General features: G+C 38.9%; 1 protein-coding gene across 1 annotated transcript in view; it reads right to left on the minus strand.

Annotated features, from left to right (window-relative positions):
- The window catches only part of LOC150076522 (uncharacterized), a 61874-nt gene that overhangs the window by 8577 nt on the left and 34352 nt on the right, over positions 1 to 18945 (minus strand). The window contains exon 4 of the mRNA XM_090387377.1: positions 817 to 934. Coding sequence (XP_090243503.1) covers positions 817 to 934 — 118 coding nt within the window. The remainder of the gene's footprint in view (positions 1 to 816; positions 935 to 18945) is intronic.

Consider the following 18945-nt stretch of genomic DNA (forward strand, 5'->3'; position numbering starts at 1 on the left):
ACAATGATAATAGTAATCGGACACAAGCACATGCACTTGGTACAAGTACCTGTCATATGGCGGAAATAGCTCATAAAAAAGAAAAAGTTTTAAAAATAATAATCGATTTATTCAGATTTCGAACACAAGTTTAGCCAAAACAGATTTGTCAAACCGACTTGTATAGTTATGTATACAAGCACGTTTTGAAAAAAAATTTTTTTTAAAAATAAATAAATAACCATAAAGATTCCTAAAATCATCGATGGGAACTGGAACTCAGGTCTTTTCGAGGCGGTGCGGGAAAGACGGCGATCCTACCAACTGTGTTACCAAAGAGGATATAGCTTTAGGAAAAGCATAAAAAATATTAAAATATAAATGAGTTTAGTCATTTAATATATACCTCAATACGTATATTATACTCTTTAACAATTTAAGCATATTTCACAAGCTTACTTACTGTTAGTGAAGAAATGAGATTATAGTAAAATCTGTCTGGAGGGAGAGAAAGGATTCAGTGAAATGATTGTTTTTGGATTGATTGAGATTTGTTTTAATTAGTTTTGCTGCATTAGAAAGAAGAGCTTTATTCTAAATTCAGTTAGTTAATTAACTAAGAAGATAACGTTAACTAGAATGTGCTTCTCAGCCAATACAGTCTGCTTAGTAAAAAGATGAGCTGGTTTCGCTCTAGAGGATTTATTCCCTGGGGATTTTCCATGCCAAAAATTTTCAAACGGCAGAGTTATATCAAAGGCAATCAATGGCAGAGTTATATAATCCCGGTTCTAATTTCATTTCGGTAAAGCAAGCATTCACTTCAATTTAACTTACCAACAAATATGAGAGTCATGGGCATGCGAATTGACAGCGTTATCTAACATTCTCTGGAAGTGTAATCCACATTGATCCATAGAAACTTCTTTAAAGCAAGGGGCATGCTCCAGGTAATCTGGAAACAAGTGAATCACGTTTAGTGAAACAGTAAACAATGAAACAGTCATTATTAACTCACTTTTAATTTTAACTCTTTAACTCACTTTTAATTTTACCTCTTTAACTCACTTTTAATTTTAACAGCTGCTAGCAATTTCTGAAGTTTGTTGAAAACCCATTTAGCTGGTTAACTCAGTTGGTAATTTTAATCCACAGTTAAAACTATCCAGGGGTTCTCAAACTTTCATACTTTTACGCATCCTTGGGATAAAATACATTTATTTTCTGTGGGAATTGTGAGTTAGTAGTTTCCAACGAAAGCTGAGTTTATTTTATTATATTTTTCCCTGCATAAAGAGATAATTCGATAAGAACTCTGCGTTACGCAAATTGCAACTCGAAATATTGACTAAGGAGAGCGGTTCTGTTAGTATGATATGAAATTTCTTCGGTCACATTACCGTACCATAAAATAACGTGATTTTGCTTATAGGGGGACAAAAATTCAAATTATTATATTAGGGCCACCGTAATTTCTTACATATACCAGTTTATATACCATGTCTGTAAATTGCGTGTGTTCTCTGGTCGATTTGTCTGTTTTGCTGGACGAAAAATACCCCAGTTTCTGGGGGAAATCCTTGCTATCTACGCCTGAGACTGACTAACTCAGTCACGCAGTGAAAAAAGCCCATTAAAGTTCCTCGCGTCATCGACGGGATTTGAACCCGGGCCTTTTCCACCCGGTGTGGGGAGGACGGTGACGATACCACTGTGCCACAAACGTAGACCTTATAGGTGGACAATAACGTCTGGTTGTTTGTACGTTGTGCTCCTCAAATTTTTCTTGTTTCGTTTATTTAAATGTAGCATTAAGTTTCTTCTAGTATCGCCAAAGATCGGCTCTTGGAAATACTAGACACAACTAGTCAATAACGAGTACAGTCAAAAGGTTAAAATAAGTACTGAATGTATTTTTTTGTGCCCTTCGCTGCTATTGCTTACATGCGCTTTCGGCCATTGTCCAACATTTCTTCAGTTCAGCTAATACATGTCCGAGAACATCATGCGTGAGAAGAGTCAGTTGTTGTTGTGTAGGGTTTTAGGCGCATTAGCAACTTAGACCATATTGTATATTGAGTGTGTTCTGTGGTCGTATTGCTGTTTGCTGGATGAAATAACTGAATTTCCAGGAGAAAAGAGCATGCTACGCTCTTCGACTAACTCAGCAACTTTGTGAAAAAGACCCATAAAAATTCTTCGCGTCATTGGCAGGATTGGATTTCAAGTCTTTTTCACCCGGTTTGGGGAGGAGAGTGATTATACCAACTGTGCTAGCCATGAGGGCTAGGGTGTCAGCGTTCTGCAGTGTTGTGCATTCATCTTCAAGCTCCTAGGACGGTGTCGCATAATGTTCTACACGTCCTAGCAGGAACCCTGCCTCTGGATCTTTATATCCCCTACAGGGATATGATCTACAGTCTCAAAAAAGGAAATTCAGTAAATATTTTTAACATTGTAACAGACCCTGCCAACAGAATAAAAGAAGAAAAACGAAGACTCTGGAAGGAACTCACTGCTGTCTGGCAGCAAAGATGGGTTCAAAGTGAACATGGTGAGTTTACACGAAGATATATTTCAAATGTTGAATTCGCATCATTACCCACAGTCTCAAAGTGGTTTGTGCCTAGCATGACCACATCATATTTAATGACTGGCCACGGGTCGCTGAGGGCTAAACTTTTTGAAAGGGGCCTTGAGCCTGACCCTTTCTGTCACTGCGGTGTAATGTAATAAATATCTGAATGAAAGACAGGTACTGCTGAGTAAAATAAATAATCTCTCAGAAAATAATGTACATTTGCTCATTGAAAATTCTGATGTCTTCATTACATTTCAAGAGTTCTCTGCGGCAGTTTTCAAGAAAAGACTTGCGGCTAGAAACCCTACTACGGAGTCTTAATGATCCAGGTTAACTTACTTTTGGGAAGAACATATCGGAAGATAGTCATCAACGCAACAGGAAACGATAGGTAGACCCTTTCTACTCTAAGTGATGCTGGACGGCTCACCAAGAAGCTTTGTGTATAAACGTGCCTAAATTATTAGGAAGAATTGTAAATAATTGTTTAACCATACAGTTAAGAACATCCATACTTCTGTGCACCCCAACACGCTTCTCTCTTATGAAATCTTATTTAAAAAAAATAATATAATAAAATAAGATCTTCACCCCGTAAGACGACTCCTGCAATAATCTAAAATGCCCTCAAGCCCATTGAACACAAAAAAATTCCAATTTCTGCTTTATGACTGAAAATTTATAACTACACTTATACGAAAACCTTCTGCAAGAATGCTCAGTGCTACTGCAAGTGCTCTCGTGCGTGCTGGGAACTTCCTCTCCTGGTAAGTCACCTGATGTATAAATTTGCACAATGGTATAAATCGCTTTAAAGGTAACCTTTAAGGTTTCATTTCCTATAGCCTAAAGCTCAGGAATACCATGTGAACTCTCTACATGGAAGTCGCCCTGAGGAACTTCTATAGCCCCACTCAATTAACTCAGATACTAATAGGGAAGAAATTAAATCAGACGAAATTTCCTGAACAGTTCGACTGGCAAACAGAGAGACTGGTAAACCTCATTGGAATGTGTAATCAATGTTAATAGTTTATTTCCTTGTTAATGCTAACGTTAATAGGGTAACTGATATACATAATGCTACTGAAAACTGCAGGATTCTTTTAAAATGTTCATCTCGGCTGTGTGTCTTCAATGGGATTTTGGAGTGTTCTGGCCTTGTTCTTGTTTTTTTTTTTTTTTTTTTGCGCGATCCCAGGCCTGAGCAGCCTGGGAGCTGGATAGCTGGCACCCACTGGTATTACACTACCTCCAATGGGTGCGGGATTTTGTGCGCCAAAGTGGAAATGGGCTATGCCTGGGGGCCACCCTTGATACCAGGGCACACACGTGTTTTGAACTGTGTTTCCTCAACTCTACTTTGAACAAAATATATATATGCTAGGATAATTATATATGAGAATGTACATGAAATTGTATATAAATTATTATATATGTTTCTTGAGATTGTACATAATATTTGAGTGTGTAAATAAATGAAAAAAAAATGAGTGTTCTGCTGAACCGTCCTGATCTTCTCCTTCAACCCTTGCATCCATTAGAATAGCAATTGCTCTTGTTGTTGTATGATTTTAGGTGCATCAGCGACTTGGATCATATTGTGCGGTATGTAATTGTAAGTTCGGTATTCTGTGGCGATATTCCTATTTACTGGAAGAAAAATCAAAGTTTCAAGGGAAAAAAATCATGCTATTATTATTGTTATAAGGTTTTAGGAGCATTAGCGACTAAGGCCATATTACTCCATGTATATTGTCTGTAAATGTCTGTAATTTCTGAAGTTGATTTGCTGTGTGCTGGACGAAAAACTCTTGTTTCCGGGAGAAAAAATCATGCGACCCTCTCTTGAGACAGATTGATCCGTGTTCTGAGTCAATCTGTTGTTACCTCATTCTTTTTATCATTAGTTTATGTGCATTTACTCTACTAGTATTTATGCCCTCGTGGTTAGCACAGTTTGTAGTATCGTCGTTCTACCCACACCGGGTGTGAAATTCAAGCTTCTGATATTTTATTATTTATTTGTGTTATGACAATGTTAAGGCTATATTTTATTATTATTCACAGATTTAAAACGTTGGTATTATTTTCTATTCAAGAAAGTGATTAGTAATTAATCTTAGGGGATTTTTACGCTGTGATTTTAACTGGTTTTAAGATTAGAGACCTGCTTTTAAATTTATTCTGCAGGCAATGTGGGGCGAGGTCATACTGTTAATAATTTATCCTGCAGAGGGATTGTAATCGGATTAAATAAAGATTTGTTTAATGCAAAAGCCGCATATTACATTTTATCCTCCTTGTAAATGTCAACTGAAAGGCTGTTTTTCTTTAAATAATTTAAACTGTAAATTTGCTTCTCCGCATGGATACTTTTTGCTGTTTCGTGGAGGACCACTGGTACCGCTGACAGATATACGGTACACAATACAATGTACTGCGGAATCCGGCATTTTGCGCTTGTTCAGCCTGGCCAGTTCAGCATGTGACATGGCTCTTACCATTTGCTGCATGCCAACGCCTTCCTACAACAATGCCTTAAATCCGGGATATAGAAAGAGTACATGTTTGAAAGCTATGTCAACAGTTGGTTATTCAACGGCGAATAAGAGGAAACTGGTCAAAAACAAACTGGTAACGCAAGAACTAACGGATGCAGGCAGATTTCCTCTGACCTTTTTGCGCCATTACCTTTGTGTTGCTCCATTTTTAGGTAACATGGAAAGGTTTTTGAACTTTAAATGTTAGGACAAGGTGATAAAGGCAGAAATAATTTAAGCAGATTGTATTCTTTGCTTCTTGTGGTCATTTTATTCTCTTACTGGAATGGGTATATTTTTCAATCTGTCGTTAACCTTTTTCCAATCTGTCGTCCGGTGTCAGGGCTAATAATAGCCAGATATATGGAGTAATACCTACTTAGTGGTAGTTTAAACTGAAACTGGAATTACTGTGAAGGTATTAGGAATTCCCCTGCCCTTTTCCATCAAATATCGAGTTGATCATTTCAAATCTTACAGGAGTATACGAGAATAAGCTCTGCCTACTCAAGGTTACCTGACAAAGAGATGAACTCAAAATAGAACATAAGGAATTTCTTCAAACCACGTATATTTTATATTCTTTAAATGTTTTCTTCGCAGAAATTTAAATATAATAAAAAAAAACTCGTATATGAAACTTAAAAACAATGAAAATATAGGAAGATTAAAATATAATGAAAACATAAATACTGACTTAGCCGAGTGGTTAAGTAAGAAGTGCAGTAACACGTGCTTCTTGATTAATGGCGCAAAAACTAGCAACCTGGCGTCAATGACGTAAAATTACGTGTACCAGGTACACCAGTTTTCGTCGCATTCAGGGACGCGCCAACCGGGGTGCAAGGGGTACATCGCACCCAAGCGTTGAATATTTAGGGTCGCCGACGCTAAAGGCCATTAAATTATATAATTCTTATATTACAAATCTCAACAAAAAATTATAAAATATGTTTTTAATATGTAATTATAATTGTAAATAATAATTGTTAATTATTATTTTAAGTCACTTAAGTAAGGGGACGGAAAATTAAATTTTTAATAATTATGGGTAGAAATTAATAACTTATAACTTTTTTTCTTTTTTGTTAAATATTATTTATTTAAATAACAATTTGTTGAATCATTCTCTTTAGATGGCTGACAGAAAAAATAAACATTCTGGCCCAGCCCTACCGAAAAAGAAAAGAAAGAGAGTATAAAAAAAGTTAGTACTTCAATTTCAGGATATTTTGAACCAATATCTGCAGAAAGACAAAAAACTGGAGAATCACTGCAATCAAAGTTAGATACTTTCTACGATGACAAAATCAGCGAGGAACAAAACATCACTCAAAATTCCGCAGAAGATTGCTTTTTGGAAAATCAACCGCCTATTGACGAAATTTCATCAAAAGTTGAATGTAGGACAGGAACCTCTACCGGTGATACTCCAAATTTGACCAGTAAATGTTTCGGAACTGATATGCACGATCCAGGGTTATGGCCAAAATTGTTAACGAACAGTATTAGAATGTTTTTAGTAGAACTCGATCTAGAACAAGTTCAACATAATAATTATAAAACTTTAAATGGAGAGTTTATTATTTTTAATATTCCCTTTATATTTTCAATGCAGAACTTGTTAGAATCAAATTTTTTATAGATTCATTTTAAAAGTGGTAAAGAATATCTACTAGTTGCGTTTTTATTGCTCCATAAAAAAAATTAACCTATACAGGAGGTAGATAAATAAATTTGACTCTGATAGCTGAAAAGGCGTTCGACGTTTTTTTCCCGGTCATCGTATGATGACCGGCAAAAAAGTATCAGACCGGCATCTTTGCAGGACTACTGTAAAGACATAGGTCCATAAGACAAGTACTATATAACATTGGTGTAAATACACCATAGTTTATCCATAAGTCTGCAGAAATATTCATAAGTCTCCATAAGTTTAACTACATGTAGTTGTGTAAAGGCATTGTTTGATTTTATCTCTTTGAATAGACAACACTTCTCTAATAGAGGAGACACCTACCGATGAGTGAGTCAACAAGCTCCGAAACGCGTCCGGGTGGTGGCGCCCACTGAGAATAAATAACAGTAGTCTCCTCTACGTACACCCTACGTATGTAGTTTAATTTATGGGTAAACTATGGTGCCACAGGTATTATATAGTTAATTTTAACCTTGTGCATTTAGTCATGTACATACGAATCGAACTCGTCTTCATTAACTTTTCAGTGACTGACGAGAAAAGACTTGATGTAAAAGGCCTAAAGGGCAGCAAATTATTTCTCGCACCCAGGCGGCAAACACCCTCTGCGCACCCCTGATCGCATTGCAAAATATTAGCCTCCATAATAGGGTGGATGCTAGTCTCCCCTACTGCTGCCCGCAAATTTTATTAAATTTGTGTTTATTTATTTATTTTTATTTACTCCACTTTAGTATTTGTTTATTTTATCTTCTACGTTATGCTAGTATTAGTATTAGTAATGGCCGAATGGTGCAAGAAAGCCTATGGCTCATGCTGCACCGGCCAAAAAAAAAAGCCGAATAGAACAATGATAAAAAAAATAATAATAAATAAATAAATAAAAAAAATATAAATAATAATAATAAATAAAAGAAAAGGAAATTAAACCTATCATCCTATGCGCTTCCCAGACCCGAAGGTGCTATCCAGATGACCTTTGAATTTCCCCAAACTGTCAGCCTCTACAAACTGTCAGCCTAAACATTTCCCCACGTAACTTGAATTTATGTCCCCTAGTTCTAGCATCATTTATAATCTTGAAAATTCCATCATCATTCATTTTACTGATGCCTCTCAGAGCCTTAAACACCTCAATCAAATCTCCTCTAAGGTGTCTAGTTTCCAAACTCTGCAACCCACATATTCGAAGTCTTTCTTCATAAGGACACCCTTTTGCCGATCTCAACAGGCGAGTTACCCGTCTTTGCACCTTTCAAGAAGCTTGATGTCTTTCTTTAGGTGTGGTCTCCATACTTGAATACAGTTTTCCAAGTGTGGTCTAACAAAAGCTTTATATACTGGGATTATCACGTCATTTGCAAAAGTTCGATAGATCATCAATGGGACACCATGGGCCTTCCTTGCAACCTGTTTACAATGCTCAGAGAATTTCATGTCTGACTATATCGTAACACCCAAGTCCCTTTCCTCCATTACTGGGTTTAGTTGAACTCCACCAAGTGAATAAGTTATTTTGGGATTACTGTTTTCCAGGTGTAATACCTTACAATTTGTTGGATTAAAGCATAGCTGCTATTTTTCTGACCATTCTTGAAGTCTATCTAGGTCTCTCTGAAGAAGCTCAGCTTGACAGTGATCATTAACTACTCTACCAATTTTAACATCATCTGCAAATTTAGACATCACGCCCTCTATCACTTCATCGATGTCGTTATGAAAATTAAAAATAACAGTGGTCCTAATACTGATCCTTGGGGAACCCCACTTCTTACATCAACCTAATCTGAGGAATAGCCATTTATCACAACCCTCTGCCTCCTGCCCTGAAGCCGTCCTGCTATCCATCTAAGGATTTTCCCAGTGATTCCAACCTGTTCCAGCTTATAAAGCAACCGCTCATGTGGGACTGAGTCAAAAGCTTTGCTGAAATATCAAAAAACAATGTCGAAATTATTCCCTAAATCCAGCTCGTGAGTGACTCTTTCAAAATACCGAACCAGGTTTGTTAAACATGATTTTCCCTTTACAAAACCATACTGAGTATCCTTGAGAATTTCAATTCGATTCAAATGATCCTGAATTTCACCCTTGGTCATTACCTCCATGATTTTCCCTACAACTGAAGTCAGACTGACAGTTCGATAATTTCCCACTTCACTCTTAGAGACACCCTTATGTATGGGAGATACATTGGCACTTTTCCAATCCAAAGGAATTTCCCCAGAGTCTAGTGATGCTCGCATAATTAGCCTCAATGGTTCAGTGCTCTCCGACAGTTTTTAAATTCTGTACAGTGGGATCAACTGACGATGTTATCAGCAGTAAATTCTAAGTGGGAAGCGTTCAAGGAATTAATCGTGGAAGCTACTAAAAGTTTCATACCTATTAAGAAATATTGTTCAAGGTTTAGGCCTAAATGGTTATCAAATGAACTAATGAGACTCGTAATAGAGAAGAAAAATGCATGGGATGCATATAAATTATCAAGCAACTCAGAAGCCTATGGCAGATATAAGCTAGTCTGTAATCAGGTGACAAAGGAGGTTAGGTAGGCGAAGTCAGATTACGAGAAATCCTTGGCAAAAGATGCTAAGAAAAACAGCAAGGATTTCTTTATTTTTATAAACTCTAAAAGGAAGGGGTTGAATCTGACTGGTCCACTTGACATCGATGGTTCGACTGTTGATGATCCTGCTCAGATAGCAAACAAACTGTATGAGTATTTTGCATCTACATTCACACATGAGGAATTATTAAGGTTTGAAAATGGCAGAAGGTTATCAAATTGTAGCAGTGTGCTTAATGATTTTGTAATAACTGAAAGCAAAGTGGAGGAGAAATTGTTGAAGTTAAACATAAGAAAAGCACCTGGGGTGGATGGGATCTATCCAGTTATATTAAAGGAGGCGGCAAAGCAACTAAGCAAACCCTTAGCCATAATTATGAGAGCGTCCATGGACTCAGGGGAGGTTCCAACGGACTGGAGATGTGCAAATGTATCCCCAATTCACAAAGGGGGATCGAAGGGTGACACGAGTAATTACAGACCAGTTAGTTTAACTTCTGTTCCGGGTAAAATAATGGAGTCACTGGTTAAAGATGCATTGCAGGATCATCTAGACAAGACTGCAGCAATAATTCAGACACAGCATGGGTTTGTCTTGTCTGACAAATTTGATATGATATTATGATGTGGTTACAAAGGAACTGGATGCAAAAAATAATTTTGATATCATATATTTGGATTTCAGGAAAGCTTTTGACACTGTTGCGCATGGAAGACTATTGTACAAATTGGAGCAGAATGGTATTAAGGGTAAGTTGCTACAATGGATAAAAGGATGGTTAAGTGGGAGAAGACAGAGGGTGGTAATCAATGGGTGCTGCTCTTCGTGGACTAATGTTATTAGTGGAGTCCCACAGGGTTCGGTGTTAGGTCCACTGTTGTTTTGTATATTTATCAATGATATTGATGAAGGTATATCAAGCTTAATGTCGAAGTTTGCAGATGATACAAAGTTTGGCATAGTTGTTAATGACAGTAATGGCAGTGTGCTACTGCAACAGGATCTAGATAATTTGGGCAGATCGGCTAAGAAGTGGCAACTGAAGTTTAACCTTGACAAATGCAAAGTACTGCATATGGGTAGAAGTAACCCCAGAGAAACGTACCAACTGTGTGGTACTACACTTAAGGTGGTAGAAAATGAAAAAGACCTGGGAGTAACTGTGCAGTCAGATATGAAGTGCTCTGGGCAATGCAGACAGGCTGCCAGGGCAGGTCATGGGGTTTTGCCAATGATATATAGGAATTTTGCTAGCAGGGAAAAGGAGGTGATTATCCCTCTGTATAAGGCAATGGTCAGGCCACGACTTGAGTACTGAGTACAGGTCTGGAGGCCTCATTTTAGGAAGGATGTAGATTTCCTTGAGCGTGTACAGAGAAGGGCAACAAGATTGGTGAGCGGAATGAAAGGATCCTCTTACCAAGAGAAGCTTAAGTTCTGCAAATTGCAGTGGCTGGAGAGTAGGCACCTGCGCGGTGATCTGATTGAGGTGTATAAGGCCTTGAATGGATTGAGCACGCTGAATTCTGATGGGATCCTTCCACTTGTTCAGATTACGAACCTAAGGGGGCATAAATTCAAATTAAGAAAGGACAGATGTAGAATAGATGTGCGGAAATTTGCCTTTAGCCAGCGGGTGGTTAATTGCTGGAACAAACTTCCATCTGTCGTTGTGGAAGTTGATAGGTTGAATAAATTTAAGGAGGAACTGGACAGGCATTTGGAGGCAAAGGTGTGATTTTTTTTTTTTTTTTTGGCTGATGCTGCATAAGCTCATACACTTGCTTTCTTGCATCACATGCCACTACTACTACTACTACTACTACTACTACTACTACTAATGCACTCACTTGCTGCCTCCCTTAAGATTATAGGGTACATTCCATCAAGTCCAGGAGCCTTACTGGCCTGTAGGCTCGAAAGTTTTTTTCATTAAATGTTTCTCGAACTCAAGGCTACCTCGTACTCAAGGCGAACTAACTGTGCTACCTCGCGGTGTCACAGTACATATAAACACATACTTTTCCCACTGGGTAGAAAATACCTGGGTTCGAATTCCGTGAGTGACGCTAAGAATTTTTATGGGCGTTTTTCACAACTTGATTGAGTTAATCGATCTCAGGCGAGGGTAGCATGATTTTGCTTCCGGACGCCTTGGTTTTTTGTTCGGAAAACAGGCAAATTGACAGCAGGACTCATTCAGTTTACAGATAGTATAATGTATACTGCTCAATATGGTCCAAGTCGCAGATGCGGCTAAAATCCAACAGCAACTCCTTAAAGCTTGTTACGTTTTAAGCAGACTTTAGCATTTAGCATTAGCATTAGCATTAGTAGAGGCATTTGATGCAAGAAAGCAAGCTTATGCAGCATCAGCCAAAAAAAAAAAAAAAAAAAAATATAAAGTAAAAAAATAAAATAAAAAATAACCACTTCCACTTCACCCCTCTGTTCGTTTGAAATGCCTGTCCAGCTGAGCCTTGAACTTATTTAGGCTATCAACTTCCACGACAAGGGATGGAAGTCTGTTCCACCAACCAACCACCCGCTGGCTAAAGGCAAATTTCCGCACGTCGATCCTACATCTGTCTTTCCTCAATTTGAATTTATGCCCTCTCAGGTGATTATTCTGAGCAAGAGGAAGAATCCCATCAGCATTGAGCATGCTCAAACCATTCAAGACTTTGTACACCTCTATCACATCACCTCGCTGGTGCCTAGTCTCCAGACACTGTAATTCGCAAAACTTAAGCCTTTCTTCGTAAGAGCACCCCTTTGTTCCATTCACTAATCTTGTTGCACTTCTCTGTACTCGTTCCAGCAGCTCTACATCCTTCTTGAAATGAGGCCTCCATGCCTGTATACAGTACTCTAGGTGTGGCCTGACCATTGCCTTATACAAGGGAATAATCACCTCCTTATCCCTGCTAGAAAAATTCCTATATGTCATTGACAATACACCATGAGCTACTCTTGCAGCCCGTCTGCACTGCTCAGAGAACTTCATATCTGCCTGCACAACCACCCCCCAAGTCCCTTTCATTCTCTACCACTGTCAGTGTAGTACCACAGAGTTGATACGTTGCTCTGGGGTTACTATTTCCTATATGTAGTACTTTACATTTGTCAATGTTAAACTTCATTTGCAACACCTTTCATCCAATCTGCTCAATCTTTTCAGATCCTGTTGCAGCAGCATAGCGTCAGTAGTGTCCTTAACAGCCCTGCCAACCTTTGTATCGTCTGCAAACTTGGATATTAAGCTTGATATACCATCATCAATATCATTTATAAATACAGAAAACAATAAAGGACCCAATACTGAACCCTGAGGGACTCCATAAATAACATTAGTCCATGATGAGCAGTGTCCATTAATTACCACTCTCTGTCTTCTCCCCCTCAACCACCCCTTTATCCATAGCAGCAATTTGCCTCCAATGCCACACTGCTCCAATTTGTGCAGCAGTCTTCCATGTGCAACAGTATCAAAAGCCTTTCTAAGATCCAAGTATATAATATCAAAGTTATTCCCTGCATCCAGTTCTTTTGTGACTGCATCATAGTATCCAATCAAATTGGTCAGGCAAGACTTCCCCTTAACAAAACCATGCTGTGTCCGAGCTATAACTGAAGTCTTGTCTAGATGATCCTGCAGTGCTTCTTTAACCAGTGCCTCCATTAATTTTCCAGGAACAGAAGTTAAACTTACAGGTCTATAATTACTTGTGTCAGCCTTTGATCCTCCCTTGTGAATTGGGGTCATTTGCACATCTCCAGTCCATGGGTACCTCCCCTGAGTCCAAGGATGCTCTCATAATTATGGCTAAGAGTTTGCTTACTTCCTTTGCTGCCTCCTTTAATATAACTGGATAGATCCCATCTACCCCCAGGTGCCTTTCTTGTGTTTATCTTCAACAATTTCTCCTCCGCTTTACTCTCAGTTATTACAAGATTCTTTAGCTTACTGCTAAAGTTGAATACACCTCTGGCATTCCCCTCGCTGAATAACTCCTCATGTGTGAATGTCGATGCAAAATATTCATTTAGTTTGTTAGCTACCTGAGCAGGGTCATCAACAGTTGACCCATCGATATCAAGTGGACCAATCTGATTCATCCCCTTCCTTCCAGAGTTTACATAAGTAAAGTACTCTTTGCTGTTTTTCTTCGCATCCCTTGCCAAGGATCTCTCGTAACCTGCCTTCGCCTGCCTAACCTCCTTTGTAACTTGGTTACAGATCAACTTGTATCTATCATAGGTTCTGTGTCACGTGTTAATTTGTATGTATCCCATGCATTTTTCTTCTCTGCCATATGTCTCATTAGTTCATCTGACATCCACTTAGGCCTAAACCTTGAACAATATTTCTTAGTTGGTATCTAAAGCCTAGTAGCTTCCAAGATAAGTTCTTTGAATGCTTCTCATTTTGATTGGTAATATCATCAGTTGGTCCCGCTGTATAGAATTTAAATACTGACTCAGTCCATCGTAGTCGCCTTTACGAAAGCAATACCCCTTCCCTTTACCTCGAATGGTAGTTACCTCTTTGAGTAACTCCCACTTCAGAACACTGTGATCACTGCCACTTAGTGGTTCATTTATCTGCAGATTCTTATTGCATGAAGAATCACAACTGATAATCAAATCCAGAGTATTACTCCCTCTATTTGCCTCCCGAACATGCTGATGTAGAAAACAATCATCCATTAAATCCACAAAAGCCTTGCTAGTGTGTGAGTGACCAACCCCCAAATTCCAGTCAATATCTGGGAAATTAAAATCTCCCATTATAAGACTCTCTGATTTACTGGCCCACTCTATTTCTCTGTACAGTTTCTTATTATACTCATCAGAGTCATTAGGCCTATAGCACACTCCTACTCTCAATTTTGATCTCCCAATGCTTATGTCACACCAAACTGACTCAACACTGCACTGTCCAGCGATGTCGACTGGCTTCACTTCCTTGGATTTAATGTGTTTCTTAACTAATAGCATAACCCCTCCTCCCTTCCTGTCCTGTCTATCCTTTCTGTAGACATTGTACTCCCCAAATTCCAGTTCTGCATTCCTTAAATCTGTGTGACACCACGTCTCTGAAATCCCAACAATATCTGCCTTTGATGTTTTGAGCAATACCTCAAATTCATTAAATTTATTTACTAAACTCCTAGCATTGGTGTATATGCAAGTATACATGAACCTGCTCTTCCTCTTAGCCACCCTACCACAACCCATGTGTTCACTTGTACCCCCATGAAATATCCTGCATCTTATTTTCCAGGCTGCTGCTCATTCCAATAGAAGGAGTGCAAGAATCACTTTCTCCTCTGCCAGTGGCTACTGTTAATCTATTAGTTCTTGTATCCCCCCCAATCTAGCAGTTTTCCGACCCACCTAACACTGCCTCGATAGCATCAGCAAACATTCTTGCACCCTTTCTATTTAAGTGTATCCCATCCCTGTAGAAGCAGTCTCTCCTGTTAACAAGTACAGACCAAGCTGAAAAAAATTCTACCCCTTGAGCCCTGCACAATCTTTCCAGGACCGAATTGATCGATAGGGCTCTCATCATGTACTCCCTCCTATCGTGTCTGGGCAGAATTGCAGACACTTTCAAATTCAACCCTAATTCACGTCTTTTTTAGTTCGTGCTCTAACGTTCGTGTTCCGTACAATCAGAGGATTCATCCGTTCTCTCAGGATCTGATGACGTTGTAGAGCGGATATCATCTTTTAAGGGCACAAAAGGTGATACAGTTGTACACGTTGGCACTAATGATATTAAGAGTAGGAGACCGGCGGAATTACTTACCAAGTACAGGTCACTGTTGAAAAAAAGCCATGAATTAGGGTTGAATTTGAAAGTGTCTGCAATTCTGCCCAGGCACAATAGGAGGGAGTATATGATGAGAGCCTTGTCAATCAATTCGGCCCTGGAAAGATTGTGCAAGGCTCAAGGTGTAGAATTTTTTTCAGCCTGGTCTGTACTTGTTAACAGGAGAGATTGCTTCTACAAAGATGGGATACACTTAAATAGAAAGGGTGCAAGAATGTTTGCTGATGCTATCCAGGCAGTGTTAGGTGGGTCGGAAAACTGGTACATTTGGGGGGGGGATACAAGGACTAATAGATTAACAGTAGCCACTGGCAGAGGTTAAATTGATTCTTACACTGCTTCTATTGGAATGAGCAGCAGCCTGGAAATCAAGATGCAGGATATTTCAGAGACTGCTGGGAGTCATTGCTGTACAACTAAACACATGGTTGTGTTAGGATAGCTAAGAGTAAGAGCAGGTGCATGTATACTTTCGTGTACACCAATGTTGGAGTTTGGTAAATAAATTTGGTGAATTTGAGGTATTGCTCAAAACATCAAAGGCAGATATTGTTGGGATATCAGAGACGTGGTGTCACACAGATATAAGGGATGCAGAACTGCAATTTGGGGAGTACAATGTGTACAGAAGGGATAGACAGGATAGGAAGGGAGGAGGGGTTATGCTATTAGTTAAGAAACACATAAAATCCAAGAAAGTGAAGCCAGTCGACATCGCTGGACAGTGCAGTGTCAAGTCAGTTTGGTGTGACATAAGCATTGGGAGATCAAAATTGAGAGTAGGAGTGTGCTATAGGCCTAATGACTCTGATGAGTAAAATAAGAAACTGTACAGGGAAATAGAGTGGGCCAGTAAATCAGAGAATTTTATAATGGGGGATTTTAATTTCCCAGATAGTGACTGAAATTTGTGGGTTGGTCACTCACACACTAGCAAGGCTTTTGTGGATTTATTGGATGATTGTTTTCTACATCAGCATGTTCGGAAGGCAACTAGAGGGAGTAATACTCTTGATTTGATTATCAGCAGTGATTCTTCATGCATTAAGAATCTGCAGATAAATGAACCACTAGGTGGCAGTGATCACAGTGTGCTGAAGTGGGATTTACTCAAAGAGGTAACTACCATCAGGGGTAAAGGGAAGGGTTTTTGCTTTCTTAAAAGGTGACTATCTGAGATAGTATTTAAATTCTATACAGTGGGACCAACTGATGATGTTACCAACAGCAAATTCAAAATGGGAAGCATTCAAAGAACTTATCTTGGAAGCTACAAGGCTTTCCATACTAACTAAGAAATATTGTTCAAGGTTAAGGCCTAACTGGATGTCAGATGAACTAATGAGACATATGGCAGAGAAGAAAAATGCATGGGATACATGTAAATTAATGTGTGACATGGAAGCCTATGATAGATATAAGCTGGTCTGTAACCAAGTCACAAAGGAGATTAGGCAGGCAAAGACAGATTATGAGAAATCCCTGGCAAATGATGCAAAGAAAAACAGAAGAGAGTTCTTAACTTATGTAAACTCTAGAAGGAAAGGGATGAATCAGATTTGTCCACTGGATATTGATGGTTCAACAGTTGAGGATCCTGCTCAGGTGGCTAACAAACTAAACGAGTATTTCGCATCTACATTCACAGATGAGGAGTTATACAGGAAATGGAATGCCATAGATGAAGTAAACACTGGCAGTGAGCTAGATGATCTTGTAATCATTGAGAGTAAAGTGGAGGAGAAATTGTTGAATATAAATACAAGAAAGGCACCTGGAGTGGATGGGATCTATCCAGTTATATTAAAGGAGGCATCAAGGGAAGTAAGCAATCCGTTAGCCATAATTATGAGAGCTTCCTTGGACTCGGAGGACGTACCCACACACTGGAGATGTGCAAATGTAACCCCAATTCACAAAGGAGGATCAAAGGCTGACACAAGCAATTATAGACCTGTGAGTTTAACTTCTGTTCCAGGAAAAGTAATGGAGGCACTGGTTAAAGAAGCCCTGCAGGATCATCTAGACAAGACTTCAGTTATAGCTCAGACACAGCATGGTTTTGTGCCTGACCGATTTGATTGGATACTATGATGCAGTCACAAAAGAACTGGATGCAGAGAATAACTTTGATATTATATACTTGGATCTTAGAAAGGCTCTTGATACTGTTGCACATGAAGACTGCTACACAAATTGGAGCAGTGTGACACTGGAGGCAAATTGCTGCTTTGGATAAAGGGGTGGTTGAGGGGAAGAAGATAGAGAGTGGTAATCAATGGACACTGCTCATCGTGGACTAATGTTATTAGTGGAGTCCCACAGGGTTCAGTGTTGGGTCCATTATTGTTTTCTGTATTTATAAATAATATTGATGATGGTATATCAAGCTTAATATCCAAGTTTGCAGACGATACAAAGGTTGGCAGGGCTGTTAAGGACACTACTGACGCTATGCTGCTGCAACAGGATCTGAAAAGATTGAGCAGATGGGATGAAAGGTGTTGCAAATGAAGTTTAACATTGACAAATGTAAAGTACTACATATAGGAAATAGTAACCCCAGAGCAACGTATCAACTCTGTGGTAGTACACTGACAGTGGTAGAGAATGAAAAGGACCTGGGGGTAATTGTGCAGGCAGATATAAATTTCTCTGACAGTGCAGACGGGCTGCAAGAGTAGCTCATGGTGTCTTGTCAATGATATATAGGAATTTTTCTAGCAGGGATAAGGAGGTGATTATTCCCTTGTATAAGGCAATGGTGAGGCCACACCTAGAGTACTGCATACAGGTCTGGAGGCCTAATTTGAAGAAGGATATAGAGCTTGTGGAATGAGTACAGAGAAGAGCAACAAGATTAGTGAATGGAACAAAGGGTTGCCCTTACGAAGAAAGGCTTAAGTTTTGCAAATTACAGTGTCTGTAGACTAGGCAACAGCGAGGTGATCTAATAGAGGTGTATAAAGCCTTGAATGGTTTTAGCATGCTCACTACCGATGGGATTCTTCCTCTTGCTCAGAATAATCACCTGAGAGGGCATAAATTCAAATTGAGGAAAGACAGATGTAGGATAGATGTGCGGAAGTTTGCCTTTAGCCAGGGGGTAGTTGGTTGGTGGAACAGACTACCATCCCTTGTTGTGGAAGTTGATAGCCTAAATAAATTTAAGGCTCAGCTGGACAGGTATTTCGAGCGAATGGAGGGGTGATATGGGAATGGTTTTTTTTTTTTTTTTTTTTGGCTGATGCTGCATAAGCTTGCTTTCTTGCATAACATGCCTCTACTAATGCTAATGAGCTCTGCCTGAAAAGTATGCCTTCGCGTACTGTACCAGCATACTGTATAGGACTGTGCTTTGAAATGTCCAAACTTACTAAATCCGAGAGCTTCACATGATGACATCTCATTTATACTTTTTTATTTTTTGTTAAATAAAATTTATAAAAAGCATGGAATAAAAATATACTTTTTAAATCCAGTAGTTTACAGAACACGATTAACAGCTTCATTTTAATGTTATGCTAAGTAATTTATTTTATTTTTGTTACACAGAGCATTAAAACTATGATAAATGAATTAGCTTTCGGCTGGGTGGCAGCCTTCATCAGATTAAAATACTTTGAATGGCAGTTAGAATAGAGATGCACTGCCAGGATGGTGCGTGAGGCACGTGGTTAATTGTTTGTTGATGTTTGTGGCTGTGACGTATGGTGGTGACGTGGCCAGCG

Source organism: Mastigoproctus giganteus, chromosome 13 (assembly GCF_048544385.1).
Source record: "Mastigoproctus giganteus isolate SK-2022 chromosome 13, ASM4854438v1, whole genome shotgun sequence".
Classification (NCBI taxonomy): domain Eukaryota; kingdom Metazoa; phylum Arthropoda; class Arachnida; order Uropygi; family Thelyphonidae; genus Mastigoproctus; species Mastigoproctus giganteus.